Raw genomic sequence first — 16739 nt, forward strand, 5'->3', positions numbered from 1 at the left:
CCCAAAGGCAGACCACAAGTACGGTGGCTTGATGGCGTAGAAGCAGATCTGCAACAGCTAAGAGTCCGGGCAAGGAGACATAAAGACCAGGATAGACCAGAATGGAAAGATGTGCCAGAGCAGACCAGGGCACTCCAGGGGCTGTAGTGCTATTTGAATGGATCGATTATTTTCAAAATATTTTTTTAAGTAATTATAACTGTAACATTAATTATTTCTATTTCTAAACTAAGTTCAATGTAACCCAAAATTCAAGGTGAATTTAAACTTTATATTATCACCAGAATCAGAGGGTTTTCACTAGGCAATGTTTTAAATATATATATATATAAATATAAACCTTAAATCAAGAGAACATGCTAAAACAAGTCATTTTATCTTAGCCACCTAGACCTGCACAATGATTCCTCTTGATTGTAATTTGCACTTAAATTTTAAACATGAAAAATGCATTTAACTTTGGGGTATGAAATGACGTAAAAGTAAAAGTACCCCTTTCAGACCTTGAGATCTAGACAGCAGATGATGTAAAGTTCAACTAATTCTTAGACTAACAGTTAACGAGGGAGTTGTGGCCAACACAACAACCTTTACTTTTCCAAACTAATGTCAGGAACCCATCAGAGTTGGGTAAGGTAGAAAAGGTATTTTCGTAGTAAATAAATATAAATCCTGATATAATAATAATCTTTATTATCCTTAAGGAAATTGATCATACAATTACTGCATGACACATAAAAAAAAATTTTAAAAAAAATAATATACAAAAAAAATTTTTTAATAAATACATTCTTAACAATGATTCACTTAAAATTTGAAAGTTTATATATTGCCTGGTTATGTATTAATGATGAAAAAGCTAGGAAATTTATTAAAAAAAAAACCATTATAAATAATCTATTTGGACCAATAACTTGATATTGCCTTTAAAATAAATATATATATCAAATTTAATAAGACACAGCTCATTAAGCTCAAAGGATTCAAAATGTTTTTAAAAAATCTAAATAAAAACCAAGTAAAAATATCTTACTTGAAAGATCTGGTGACGCTAAGCTTTCATCATCAACTTCCTGTTTAATTTTATCTTCCTCGTCGCTGTGTTTGAAATCAGAATATCCACCATCAGAATCATCGTAATCCTCGTCCCAGTCTAGGACATGAATGTGCTTGTAGTCTTGAACCATATGTTTGGGCGGTTTGGACACTCGACCAGACCGTGTCCGAGGCCTATGCTTCTTTCGCTCCTCCTTTTCTTCTTTGGAGAGCTCTGGGGTATCGCTCACACTCTTGTCTTTTTCCTCATCCTCAATGCCAGCAGAGTTATTTGAAACATCTTTCCGTTTACGGTAAGGTCGCTTGTGTTGTGAATTGGCAGTCTGTTGTTCCTGAGTAGCTGTGGATGGGCGTATGACATGGTATGTCGTTGCATTCTGCGACTTGTGTAGCTCAGATGGGTAGATAACTCTGTACATTATTCTAGTATTCGTTTGTGGATTGAATATGACAGAGCCTCCGTTGTCCTGGGAGTTTTTACTAACATGCTGCTGTTGTACCACTTGCATGATCTGCTGGAGTTGTTCGGCAGTAAGCTGCTGCATAGGTGTGTATCGATTACCCTGCTGGATGATACGTATAGGATTCTGACTCGAGCCTAGAGGAGGAGAAGCATTATTTGGTTGACTAGGAGATACAAGAGTAAAGCTTATCGTTTCCTGTTGTGAATTAGATGTGTCTGTCAGATGTTTTTTCTGGGCAGCCAAAGCTTGCTGCGCTTGGACCTGCTGAATGACATTCTGTAGTACTTCCTGAGACATTTGAATGCCGCTCGGTGCTGACACTGTTATAGTATTAGGATGTGTAAATGTCTCACTTTGGGAAAGTTGCTCATTGGTATTTCCTTGAATATATTCACTCTCCATGGAGGTGGAGTCATCCTGAAGTAACTGACCTTCCTCATTTTCAATAACCTGAGGATCAACTGACTGCTGGAGCTGGTCATTTTGTGTTCCGGGAATAATAACAGAACCTGACATAATATCATTTGGAATTGAAATTATATGGCCCTCTGGAAGGGATTCTAACCCTATGTCAACTGTAAAATGTCCATTGGATTCAATACCAAGTACATTTGAAGTACCATTTGTAAATATGGACTCTGATGACCCGTTAAGTAAATTACTTGAATTATGCACAAGAACGGCTTCAGAATTTGTAGACAATTGTGTTTCTGAGCCATTTTCAACAGAATTAACGCTTGTTAGATCACCATTAACGTCTGCGTTATCTTGACCTGTGTCACAAACTTCGGAATCGTTACCTGAAACTGCGTAGCTAACAGATGCAAAAGCGTTGGCTTCTGCTAAAGCTTGACGAAGCAATTCTTCACTCATTCCATCCTGATCTACTTGGACATGTGTAGCATCTATCATACTAGCAACGTCAGAATGTGACACGGTTCCATTTAACAGTCCTGTTTCTTGATCGGTCTCCGCCATGTTTGTTTTGCATTGGCAAAGTTGTTGTTCTTTTACACCAACACACGAACCTTGCTTTCTATTAGATTACACAGTAAACACTCAAGTAATAATATCAGTATACAATCAACATGTACATTTTATACAGACGAAAAGACATAGAAATACTTAAATGCATTCTGTTGTTTTTTTGTTTGTTAAGTAAAGAAACGCCAATTAATAAAATGAAACAGCAATATGTTATAGGTCAAATGTGTAGATCTAGATAACTGTTCCCGCGATCAGGCACTTTGTTACACAGTGTTGTAACCACGAGGTGGCGCTAGAGTAGAGTCCAGTACTAAACGAACTGGTGTGTTGCGCAGGGTACTTAACAAATACAAATGCACAAACTCAAATTTCGTACACAGTTGTCTGTAGTTACAGTTCAACAGCCTAATATACACGCCTAACTGATTAATATTTCATGAAAATGCTTAAAGATCCAGATTTAGGAGGAAAAAGGCTAGAGAAGTCATGAAAGTCCATTTTATTTTGGTCTAAATGGAAAAGAGTGAAAGGTCGTTTCAGGACACATAGGCCTAAATGTAAGCCAGTTCTGATAGTGGGCTATATTTTGGGTAGGAGGGGTTAGACGGGGAACCGAATGGTAAGAGATGACCATTAGGATTGACTCCAAATCACGCGGCAATTACCCCCCTGGTCACAACGTGTAGAAAATGTGACATGGAAAGTCCATTGAAAATAAGGAGTCAATCTTAAATTTAAGACCAAAAAGAGAAAGGGGGGGGGGGGGGAAGCTACGTTATATCATACATTTAATGCTAAGTCTATGTAAATAAAAGGCATAATTTTTTATTATTAGCAACTTCTTGATAAGATAAGGAACGTAATTGTGCTGGCAGCATTAGCACCCTCGTTAGCTGTAGGCCTTAAAAGACACCTGCCGTGCCGACTTTTGTTGTTTGTTTTTTTTTTAACCTTATATCTTATCTTATATAATACAGACGTTACTTCAAAAAAGAAGATGATTACGTCCTACGCGTCATGCATTTAGTCATGCATATTAACCAATGACTTAAATTCTGCCAAGTCACTGGTTTTCCTGGCTAGCTCAGGCAACACATTCCATGCTCTAATAGCACTAGGGAAGAAGGAGCATTTATACAAATTTGTCCTAGCATATGGGATGTGAGATCAGACGTTAATATTTTAAAGCGTCATTGAAGTATAGAACTCTTCTAAGAAAATAGTTTGTTTGACCAAGTTAAACTTTACACACAGCTTTATGTATCCCTTTCAAACCTTACGACCGTCTGTAACTATCATCTGTGTCTACGGTCCACGGTTAACGAGGGTGTCAAGTGGTCAGCGAAACGTCCAACCGCAATTACTTTACCCTAACTAATTTCAGGTAACCATATAGTGTGGGTTGACTCACTGGCACCCTAGATATCTTTATCTTTTACCTTTACATATCCCTTGGTCTGTTGGACCGTTGGGGCACCAAGCAAGACTCGCATACCGTATTTCTACATTCCTCTGTCTTTTGCCTTTTTCCTGGTACTGTTCGCTGAAGGAAGGTATTTGCGAGCCCAGAAGATCTTGTAATATGGCCATAGATTTTGAGCTTGCGTTTTTTTTTTACTATAGTTAGCAGGTCATCGTGGGGTCCAATCTCTGCAGTAACCCTGTCTCTAACCTCTTGGTTTGTGATGCGGTCTTTGAAAGTGATACCTAGGATCCTTCTGTAGCATCTCAATTCCATTGCTAGCATCCTCCTCTCTAGCTCTGCAGCCAGCGTCCAAGACTCACAAGCATATAAAAATGTGGCCATGACCAGGGAGCGCATCAGTCTGATTTTGGTGCCGAGGGCTAAGCCTTGGTCTTTCCATATTATTTTAAGTTTTGAAAGGGCTGATATCACGTAATCCTTTGCAACTGGAGAGCTCTCTGACAGTCACAGAGCAGAAAGGGAAGCACTAGCACTAGCTGCTACCATGCTAGCAAATCATCCAAGTTCCCCACACAGTCAGATTGTCTTTCTAACCGACGCGAAAACAACCCTCCAAAGCCAAAACCCTCTGATTCCCCTTATATTAAAAACCTCAGAACAGCACTTACAAAGCTCAACAACAGCAAAAAAACTGTTATTCAATGGATACCAGCTCACATACAACTAGCAGGAAATGAGAAGGCTGACACACTCGCCAAGAGTGGGAGAACAAACTCACAAATAAATTCTGCACTCTATCCAGAAGAAATTAAGAAATTAATTGTAGATAAAATAAATGAGAAATGGACGAGCTCCCATCCAAAAACACAAGAAAGATGACGCTTACTATAAGCTATCCCGACAAGACCAACGGCTAATCTTTCGACTCAGGACCGGACACAACAGAATGCGACAACACATGTACCGGAAGCTCAAAATTGGAACCAGTGAAATCTGCCCATGTGGAGTATCACCAGAAAATGCCGACCACGTCCTCCAAAACTGCTAACTTTACCAAGAGGCCCGTATAATACATTGGCCCCAAATCACCCCAATAGAAAGAAAACTATATGGAGAGCTCCCTGATTTGGAAACCACTGCGCAGTTCATCTCGTATATTGGTCCAGTCATCTGAACACTCCAACATAACAATGAGAACGATCAAGAAGAACGTAATTCTAAATCCCATGCCTCGCTGGGATTCGAACCCGAGAGCCTTCGGTGCGGAAGCCAAGCGCCTTACCACTTATCCACCACGCCCCACTCATACAAACTTAAAGGGTGGGGGTGGGGGGTGTTTTCTTATTTCATTGATTACATATATATGGCTCCTTTTGTCTCGAAAGGCAATGGATGCGCCCAAGTGAGTCACTGGTTTTGGCTTAATCTTGAGACGGGGCAGAATCTGGTGTGGCTAATCAAGCCAATTCTAGAACGGCAGACTTTGCCACAATTCGTACATTTGTATGCCTCTGATTTAGGGCTAGCAGACAGGGCAGCTTTCTTTTTTTCCCTCTTGATTAAAGCCGCTTCAATTCTTTTGTTCTCAGCAAGGGTTGTCCCAGCACGCACAGTCTGTCTCCATGCACTCCGGTCTTTGGCTATGTTTTCCCACATACTTTCACTGATGCCTGAGGCTCTCATGTCTCGCTTGCAGACATCTCTATATGTTAGTCTTGGGCGGCCCTTGGGTCTGACTCCTTCCACAAGCTCAGCATATAAGATATCTTTCGGGATTCTACCATCTGGCATGCGGGTGACATGTCCGAGCCAGCGAAATCTCCTTTGTGTCAGGAGAGCATACATGCTGTTCATATTGGCCAGTCTCAAAATATTACATATTTAGCTTCAATATTGTGCTCGATTTGTTTTCTTAAACTGGTAGGGTTTTTTTTTTTCGCTGCGCTGTATATTCGTTTGAAGTCTGTGCCAAAGGGAAAGAAGTGTTTTGATTTTATTTTTTTTTTCAGTTCATTGGAACTGTCACACGATGACAACTTGTTATTGATCTGTCTAGAGATGTTTAGGTGTGTGTTTCTATGGTGACGGTTAGAAGAGGTTATCGATTGGTTGGGAATGATGAAAGATAAAACGGTATTGTCGTCAGCGGTCTTAGATAGGGGGGACTACTCCAGAACGTGAGACTGAAAAGATGTGTGTTTTTTTGTGGTGAGTTAGATTGTTCATAATACCATTTTATATTATAACTAAAGTCTTCTACATTTAGTTCATATCGTCTCAAGTTGATTTGTTTACATTGTAATAAAAGTTCTATTTTCTTATCTTATCTTATATAATACAGACGTTACTTCAAAAAAGAAGATGATTACGTCCTACGCGTTATGCATTCAGTCATGCATATTAACCAATGACTTAAATTCTGCCAAGTGACTGGTTTTCCTGGCTAGCTTAGGCAACCCATTCCATGCTCTAATAGCACTAGGGAAGAAGGAGCATTTGTACAAATTTGTCCTAGCATATGGGACGAGGAATGTGCCTTTATCTTTGTGTCTTTCAGAGTATTTTATTAAATTTTGTTTTTGTATTTGAAGATTATGGTTCAGTGTTTTATGTATAGTTGCTTCTTTACTTTTGAGTCTTCTGTCCTGAAGGCTTTCTAAATTTAGTGATTTTACTAAAGGTGTTACTCTGGTTAAGTGTGAATATTCGTTTGTTATGAATCTCACTGTTCTATTTTGTGTCTGTTCCAGTTTCTTAATGTTTTCTTGAGTTGAGGGGTCCCAAACGGAGGATGCATTTATTCAAGTTATTTCATGTTTTATAAGTTAAGATAAATAAAGGTATTATGTGCCTACAGCTGTTTAGTTGTCTACCAGCAGTTTGATGCTACAAGTCAACGGCAGTCAACACCACTATAGTGAATTAACTCTTTCTCTCCTAATCGACGATTCCATCGTTGATTTTGACCTCATTAAAATAAGTTCATGTTTAATTTTATAACCTTGACTTTGTGTTATATAAAAAGAGCATGCATTTCCCTTTAATTCTCTACCAAATACAACATTTTCTGATAACAAACAACAAAGCTATTGAAGCTTAATCATAACAGGGGTAGTGAAATAGTAATGAGCAAAATGAAGAATTCCTTTAAAACCTGAAAAAATAATTACGGAGAGAAAGAGTTAAAATGGTGCATTCAAAGGGGGTACAATTGTCAGTCTTTAAAGGGTGAGGGTACAGTGTCCTCAGTGTGTGTGTGTGTGGGGGGGGGGCTTTATTCTATTTAAGTGGCAATTTTAAGATGTGTGCTCTTTCTGAGTTGAAAGATGGCTGGGAAGGACGATGGTATTTATTGCACAGTAACTTTAGTTCACTTCTTAAGGGAAGTAATTCAGAGTTATAGAGAGCTGGCAATTAAGTTTTTTATTAACGAAGTATTCTCCCTTTCAAATTAAAAAAAAAATAATAAAATCATCTAGTGGTCCTTTTTCTAGCCTTACAGTTACACTTCATTAATAATAATGATAATACTGATTTTAATGGCGATACTAAAACGTAATTAAAACAAATAGGCAATTACCTAGAGGTGAGCCTACTAAAGATCATACAAAGATCTACCGGTACTCTCCATGGTACAGGCATGTACGAACATCTTTTCATTTGCACTACTTTTTTTTTCCCTCCCTATCTTTGGCATTCTCATTTTTTTTTCTTCTATAAGTTCAATTCTGTGCCCCCCCCCCCATTTCTCCATATCACCTTACTTTCTTTACCTTGATGCTTCAAAAATGTAGACCGGACCTTAGAAATCAAAATGCGAACAAAGAGTTAACTACTGTGATTTATATTAATCATGGGCAATCTCCAATCCTCCCCCCCCCCATTCCTCTCTCTGTCTATCTCATCGATCCCCTGACTTTCGTCGTAGGGGTGCTGTGGCAGTTCGACTGACCACTTTTACCGGTCACTAGCTGTTCTTAGCAGGATATCAAGAGAGAGGCCATTCTTTTATGTTGTCCAGCCAGCCTTTCTCTGGATGACCCTTTCCTCGTGCTCCCTCCACTGGACCTTGAAGAATGACTTCTTAGTACGAGTCATGCCTTATAATATGATCTCCTATCTTATGATTATGATCTGTTGTATTTGCATTGTAGTTAAAAATTCATATTTTGTTCTATGGCATTTTACATCTCGAGAGACCATCGTTTCCCTTTGCAACTTCTTGTGTGACTAAAGAGGCCAATCCTTGATACACAGCTGCGATCGCAGGTTGGGCATATATAATCACCAGGCGCCGTCACATTTTCACCCTTCTTTCTGCTTCTGTTGTGTATGACATCTGCAATCCGTGACCCTTCCTTTATGCTCTCTCTCCATGTGGATCTGTCCAGTGCCACCTCTTCCCAGTTGCCAGTGTCGATTTTGAAGAGCTTCATGTCGCGTTTGCATACATCCGTATAACGTAAAAGTGGGCGACCAGCGGCTCTCCTGCCTTCTATTAGATCGCCATACAGGATGTCCTGTGGAAGTCGACCTACTGGCATTCTACGAACGTGGCCAAGCCAGCCAAGGCGTCTGCTGCTGATAACAGAGCGGATTACAAATTAAGTAAAAACGAAATTATTTACAATAATTGCAACAATTAAAATGACTAAATTTTGTTTCGTAGCTTTAAGACCTTTGAGTTTGTGTTTCTTTTTTTACGTTTTTGCCATTGCGGTTCTAGAGCAGTGTTGGCCAAACTACGGCCAGCGTGCCAATTTCGACCTCAGGAAAGGTTTAATCCGGCCCGCGACATTATTTCGTAAGAATTGAAAAAAAGAGCAAAATTTTGTTTCACAATTGAAGAGTTTAAGTATACCAGATGAACCATTAGACTGCAGCGGTTCTCAACATTTTAAGCTCGGCGGCCCCTTTTTAGAATCTTCCACTCGGCCCGAACCCCCCTCTTCCCACACACACAGCAAAAGAAGAATAGACAAAAAAAAAACAATCCATATTTTCTATGGTCTTAGGCGACCCCCTGGCAAATCGTCAATCGACCCCCAAGAGGATCGCGAGGCTGAGAACCCCTGCACTAGAGTAATATTGCGATTTATTATTTTTATTTTTTATTCGTTGTTATTCCATAAGTGTCATGAGTAGCCTCAGTTGTTATTTAGGCCTACTTTGTTAGGACACCCCTGAGTGCACACAACTCTAATGGATACCTGAAATTATGCATGTACGTAATAAACATGAAATGCACCAAGACACCTGTGTGTAGTCGCGGAATGAACTCTTTATGTTGTGTCTGTTGTATTTATGTGTATTTTTCTGTTGTGTTGTCTTTATATGAGAAAAGAGTCCTTGTAATCACAACAAATTTCCGTAAGGATCAATAAAGCAGTGTTAGTCTTAGTCTTAGTCTTAGTCTTAGTCAGTCATAGTCATAGTTATAGTCTTAGTCTTAGTCTTAGTCTTAGTCATAGTCATAGTCATAGTCATAGTCTTAGTCATAGTCATAGTCTTAGTCTTAGTTATAGTCATAGTCATAGTCTTAGTCATAGTCATAGTCATAGTCATAGTCTTAGTCTTAGTCTTGGTCATAGTCATAGTCTTAGTCATAGTCATAGTCTTAGTCATAGTCGTAGTCTTAGTCATAGTCATAGTCATAGTCATAGTCATAGTCATAGTCATAGTCATAGTTATAGTCTTAGTCTTAGTCTTAGTCATAGTCTTAGTCATAGTCATAGTCTTAGTCTTAGTCATAGTCATAGTCTTAGTCATAGTCATAGTCATAGTCTTAGTCATAGTCTTAGTCATAGTCATAGTCATAGTCTTAGTCATAGTCATAGTCTTAGTCATAGTCTTAGTCATAGTCATAGTCATAGTCTTAGTCATAGTCTTAGTCTTAGTCTTAGTCATATTCTTAGTCATAGTCTTAGTCTTAGTCATAGTCTTAGTCTTAGTCATAGTCTTAGTCTTAGTCTTAGTCCTAGTCTTAAAATATTTCTTTAATTTTTGCCCTTCTCCTCAAAAAGTTTGCCTATCACTGTTCTAGAGCTGTGGTTCTCAAACTGTGGTACACGATAGGACGGAAAGTGGTGCGCAGAAGACAATTGTATACAATTAAACTATCCTCTTGTAAAAAAAAAAATCAATTAATAAATATTAGACTCTGTAAGATACTTAGATAAAAGACAATTTTCTTATTTATATGCTAGGAAAAATTCATATAGGAGCTATTTCTTCCCTATTGCCATTAGACCATGTAACGGGTTGCCTGAATCAGCCAGGAACAATAATGACACAGTATAGATCTATAGCTAACGTACTACAAGGTAGACACATGGATATCTTATCTTATCTTATATAATACAGACATTACTTCAAAAAAAAAAAAAAAAGAAGAGGATTATGTTCTAAGCGTCATTGCATTTAGTCATGCATATTAACCAATGACCTAAATTTTGTCACTGATTTTACTGGCTAGCTCAGGCAACCCATTCCATGCTCTAACAGCACTAAGGTACGTGTAGGATGTAGTAATCCTTTAAAGAAAATACCTTTTTATAAGATATGAAGATTAGATTTGGAGTAGCTATTATACCAACTTGGTTCCGGTATGGAAGAAAGATATAATAGATTACAATTGACTAAATATAGGTAATGAACATTTTACATGCATGTAAATATTTAAATCGGTAGAAGAAACAGGATAATTTATTTGATATATAAAAAAGTAGCGTTGTAAAGGATATAAAATAAGACATCACGTGACCACGAGTAAAAATATCCTAAAAAGAGATGACAGTGCTTCTCGATCTGGGAGTGCGTGCCCACTAGGCTATGTATGGGCAGACGGGCTATATGGGCGATTGGGCAAATGCCCGGTGGAACGGCATCCTAATGGGCCGATGAGCCGAAGTCGAAAGGGCCGCTTGGTATTGCAGTAAATTTAAAACTAGATTTTATTATATCCTTATCTTTTCTTTTATGATAGAGACGCTACTTCAAAGGCCCAAGAGAATGTGACCTCTGTCTTTCGCATCAACATTTATAAAGTTTAAGTCATTTATAAAGACATTGAGATACTCAACACATACTCATTCTTGGTGCTTCTGGCAGGGCCAGCCTTAGACCATTGGAGGCCCTAGGCCAGGGGTCGGCAACCTTTTGAGTCCGAAGAGCCAAAAATTACAATTAACTAAATTTCAACGTTTTTAAAGAGCCACAAGATTTTTTTTTTCTTCCGAACATTTCGTTAAGAATTCTTTAAACTGACGATGGTAGAGTGCCTTTAAACAAGATGTTGCTAAAAATCTTGATTAACAAATTCATGACCTCAACTACCTCATCTGGAAATCTTTGGACACTAAGCGCTTCTTGGTAAATTATGCAGTGAAACGTAAAAATTTCATGGTTTAATTTTGCGCCAAAGGACCGTAGTTGCCCCTGTATTTTTTTCCTGTCATACTTCTGGCTCCATCAGTTGCTATTGAAACGATTTATTTATATCGATTTTATTGTCTTCAATGTATTTTCATTACATACATTAGCTGTATCTTTTCCTCTGGTTTGTCACGAGAGCAGTAGCAATCCTAGAAGTTCTTCTTTTGGAACTTGGAAGATATATACCTGACAAAATGTGGAACTTGTGCCGTGTCTTTTATGTCGTAAGACTCTTCTATATCAAGTGATAAGGCAGAAGAAAATTGAATATCTTCCACCTGCAAATATGTTACATTTTAAAGCATGGAGAGGGGTGCGCTGAAAAGCGAGTGGTTGAGAGATAGAATCGAATCAGAACAATTTTTTTAAGTTTTTCAATAAAATAAATAATATTTGCGCATGGAACTATAGAGCCGCAGCTTAACATCCAAAAGAGCCGCACGTGGCTCGCGAGCCGCAGGTTGCCGATCCCTGCCCTAGGCGATGTGAATTTCCAGATGAAATAGAAAAATAAACAATTAAAAAAGTGAAAAATATGTATCACAATTTATTTCAAGCCCAGTATACTCCAGCTATAGCATTGGGCACAAGTCTCGCTATTTCTTCTCTTCAAAAAATAGATTTTTTTTGTCCTGCGCGAGGCCCCCATTAAGTTAATCCGAGGCCCAAGGCGGCTCTCTAGTTTGCCTAAGACAGGCCATGCTTCTGGTAAACTTCGAGCCCTCGCTCGTAGAATTTTCTTACGACAGTGTTTCCCAAAGTGGGGTACGCGTACCCCTAAGGGTACTGGAAGACTCTGGAGATTTTTTTTCTAACTACCCGTTTGTAATGTTCTGTTATCAGATTAAAATAGATTACGTAGAAGTTTTAATTCACATTCTTTAATATTATTCCATTTCATAATTGTACAAACTCATAATTGGTGTTATTATAAGTCTTAAAAATAAATCTCACAAAGATCGGGTAATGGATAGGGATATATTTCAAGGTCAAAAAGATTTTTCATATTATTTTACAATGGTCTATGAGCCATAAAAGTGTTTAAATTAATCCCGCCAATGGAATAATTAATTGTAAAAGATTTATAGTTTTTGATGTTAAAAAAAATAGATATATATCTGTGGCATTTTACGTTTCGAGAGATGATCTTTTCCCTTTGCAACTGCTTGTGTGACTAAAGAGGCCAATCCTTGATACACAGCTGCTGTCACGGGTCACTGGCGGATCCAGGGGGGGGGCGGTAGGGGCGATCGCCCCCCCCCCACTCGGCCGACCCCCCCCCCCCCGAAGGGGGGGGGGCGGACGAACTTTAGTATAGGATTCACACAATTTGTATACGAATTTATTACTTATGTTAAAAATATATACTAATTATTTATATTTCAACCTATTTTTAGATTATTTCGCCCCCCCTCTAGTATGTTGGCCGATTTGGTGGGGTCGGGAGGGGGCGATGGTATCAATCCCGCCCCCCCCCTTAACTTTCGAGTGGAGGGGGCGGTCCAATTTATTGATAGAAATCACAGCCTGCTAACAAAATCAATTAAATATCTATATCCTTGTAACTTGTTATTGATATTTTAACCGATCTTTATATTATGTCGTTCCCTGTTTGCCGATTGATGGGGGGAGGGGACGAATACCTCTTCTGTCCTTCCCACCTAAACCCTTTGAGTGGGGGGGGGGGCGGTCCGTTTTTATTGAGAAATCATAGTTTGTGAACAAAATTAGTTGAATTAATATCTAAATTTTATATTATGTCGCTCCCTTTCTGGTATTTTGGCCGATTCGGTGGGGTGAGGGGGGGGGGCGATTGTAAGTACTGCCCTCCCCACTCTAGCCCTCTGAGTGCTGGGGGGGGGCGGTCCTATTTTTGTGGAGAATCATAGTTTGTGAATAAAATTAGTTGAATATCTATATAATATAAACTACGTATTGATATGTGACCCATTGTAAATATGTCGTACCACACTCTAATCTCAAATTGTATCATTAGTAAATTTAAATGAAAAAGGGTTGTACCAGGTGGGAGGGGTATATTTCCCCCATCGGACAAATCAATACTTTTTCTTTTTGTATTATAGTTAAGAAATTACAAAATTAAAAACATCTGTCACTAATATAATTTATATATACTATAAATTAAATTCTTATATCGAGTCGCCCCATACCTATTCTTTAATGCCAAATGCAATCTTTAGCAGAAATTAGTAAAGGAGCGAGGATTAATCGTTTTCACTCTACCGCCCCTCCCATTTCCAGACAGAGTTTTTGTAATTTCACATGAAGTTATCATAAGTATTTTAAGAAAGACTTTGCGTTGGAAAAGTTAGAATTCAAACGAAATTTTTCTGTAGAAGAGTCATGATTGAGATGAGTTCTAGACTCAAATAACATTTTCATAGTCACCTTTTCCCAACCTTTACTCAATCTTATAATTTTCTAGCTAAATAAATTTGGGACTATAACTCACAATTTATGCTAGAGTTTTCTTGAATACTATTTATCGAATAAGTTTTTTTTCGGCGGCGATCCTCAAAGCAAAAATCTAAATACGTGGGGTATCCTATCTTTTCAAGGAACAAATCGGTTTTATTTGCAATGTATTATGGGTCTATAAATTCAAATTAGAATATTTTTCAAGTACAACATTATTCGAAAGGTCGTTTTTTAATAGTATGAAAAATGAGCTTCAGGTCAGGAGAATGCGTTTCTGCAGTGAAGAATGCAAGAAAACGCTTTTGGCGTCGGGGCTTCGCCCCGAACTTCATTTATGGGTAATGAGTTGTAGATGTCAGGAGAATGCGTTTCTGCAATGAAGAATGCAAGAAAACGCTTTTGGCGTCGGGGCTTCGCCCCGAACTACATTGTGAAGAATGAGCTGTACTTGTCAGGAGAATGCGTATCTGCAGTCAAAAAAGCAAGAAAACGCTTATGGCGTCGGGGCTTCGCCCCGAACTCCATTTATGAATAATGAGCTGTACTTGTCAGGAGAATGCGTATCTGCAGTCAAAAAAGCAAGAAAACGCTTATGGCGTCGGGGCTTCGCCCCGAACTCCATTGATGAATAATGAGCTGTACTTGTCAGGAGAATGCGTTTCTGCAGTGAAAAAAGCAAGAAAACGCTTATGGCGTCGGGGCTTCGCCCCGAACTCCATTGATGAATAATGAGCTGTACTTGTCAGGAGAATGCGTTTCTGCAGTGAAAAAAGCAAGAAAACGCTTATGGCGTCTGGGCTTCGCCCCGAACTTCACCAGAGAACCTTATAACGCTGCCCCAGTTGTTTTGGTTTTCGCCGAAGATTGAGAAATGCTGCTTTTTTTATTCTCATATTTATATATATATATATATATATATATATATATATATATATATATATATATATATATGTGTGTGTGTGTGCGTGTGTGTGTGCGTGTGTGTGTGCGCGCGCGCGCTGTATGCACGTTTATGCGTAGGGTTAGGGTTTACTGGGCGTTAGGGTTAGGGTTTGGAAAAAATCGCCCCCCCCACTCCAAAGTTCTGGATCCGCTAGTGTCACGGGTTGGGCATATGTCATCACCAGGCGCCGTTGCATTTTCACCCTTCTTTCTGCTGCTGTTGTGTATGACATCTGCAATATTGCAATATCTGCAATATATATAATATATATATATATATAGCCAGCCATGTCTAACGAGCCCCTCCTGCCCGAAGCTTACTGGTTAAGGCGCCAGTTACTCGCCTTTGCCCCTTCTCCTGTTAGTGAGAACAGTTCCGCCAGACTCAATATCTGAGACACACGTGAAGGCCAGGAGTTGGACTGGTTGTTAGAGGCTATTTGAGACGCATGCCATTAGGAAGCATTTTATAGGTAGTGGAGTGCTTACATCCATTACCACTTCCGGCAATGACAACCTTGCGGAACCAATTAGCAGTAATTAATTGAATATTTGGTTAATTTTTTTATATTGATTCATCTCTTGTGTATGCCGATGAATAATTGTGCAAAGTTTCAACTTGATCCGAGAATGGGAAATAGGAGAAAAAAAACATGTTCAAACTTTTTACCTGACAGACAGACGGACAGAGAGACTGAGTGAATTGATATAGGGTTCGTGAAAAAGAGTAAAACTTTTTTTTTTCAAAAGAAGCTTTAAAGAAAAGTGCTGAGAATCATTGCTCTGAGTGCAGTAAGTTGTCCTATTGCATACTATCTAGACTCTAGACATATTGGCTTCTTCTGCGTGTCCTTGTTACAGGTCATAAATGCCAAGTAAAAATAGAAACCAGAGGTCAAACTTAAAACACAGTAACATGCAATTTGCCTAAACAACAAACTAGTCGGCCTTGACCTCTTTTGTTTTGCCAGTGGGGGGGGGAGGGGCTAATCACTTGTGCTTTTGGCGTTTTCTTTACAGCAAGATAGCGCGTTTATGTGTTACGTTACACTAGACCAGGGGTTCTCAGCCTGTGGGTCGCGACCCCCTTGGGGGGTCGATTGACGATTTGCCAGGGGTCGCCTAAGACCATCGAAAATATGGATTGTTATTGTCTATTCTTCTATTGCTGTATGTGTGTGTGGGGGGGGGTGTCGCGGCAGATTCGGGGATTGTAAAAAGGGGTCGCCTAGCCTTAAAGGTTGCGAACCGCTGCACTAGACGAAATAGTGGAGGGGTTGTTTAGGCTTTTATTGTGTAGGATATATTGCCTTCATGGTACAGTGACAAGGTGGAACAAACTAAATTAAACATAGGAGGCGCGGTAGCTGTGTGGTAAAGCGCTTCAAACCGAGGGGATCCAGGGTTCGAATCCTGGTGAAGACTGGGATTTTTTATTTTTTTGGGATCTTAAGAACACCTCTGAGTCTAACCAGTTCTAATGGGTACCTGACATTAGTTGGGGAAAAGTAAAGGCGGTTGGTCGTTGTGCTGGCCACACGACACCCTCGTCAACCACAGACACAGATGACCTTTACGTCCTGTCCCATAGATCGCAAGGTCTGGGAGGGGAACCTTACTGTACTATGGGATGTGAATGCGTCTATGTCAAAGCAAGTCAATGTACTTTTTTAGAACAGACCCATTCCTCACCCCCCCCCCTTTTTTTGCTTAGCATCTATATATATAATTCTCTTCTTCCCTCAAGAGTTTTGTCGAGTAGTAAGAAGTAAAGGAAAGATCACTCTGCGGATAGTCCAAGAGAAAACAAGAGGGGGGGGGAAACACGTAGTCACAACCTAGCAGGGGGCAGGACCGTTGCAATAGCACTCTTTTTCTTTTATTTCTACCTCACGTTAAATAAAGGGGGGGGGAGTAATATACTCTGTAGTAACTGTGCATATATATTTGTTATTTGTATGTATGCATGTATATTTGTATAAGCATTTTGT

The 16739-nt window shown here is 39.2% G+C and overlaps 1 protein-coding gene across 1 annotated transcript in view; it reads right to left on the reverse strand.

The window, feature by feature from the left end:
* Positions 1-2782, reverse strand: part of LOC106055468 (uncharacterized) — a 49313-nt gene extending 46531 nt beyond the window's left edge. The window contains exon 1 of the mRNA XM_056022667.1: positions 1034-2782. Within this exon, the coding sequence (XP_055878642.1) occupies positions 1034-2498 (1465 nt within the window). The 5' untranslated portion in view covers positions 2499-2782. The remainder of the gene's footprint in view (positions 1-1033) is intronic.
* Positions 2783-16739: the final 13957 nt, after the last annotated feature.

This window comes from Biomphalaria glabrata, chromosome 3, assembly GCF_947242115.1.
Source record: "Biomphalaria glabrata chromosome 3, xgBioGlab47.1, whole genome shotgun sequence".
Classification (NCBI taxonomy): domain Eukaryota; kingdom Metazoa; phylum Mollusca; class Gastropoda; family Planorbidae; genus Biomphalaria; species Biomphalaria glabrata.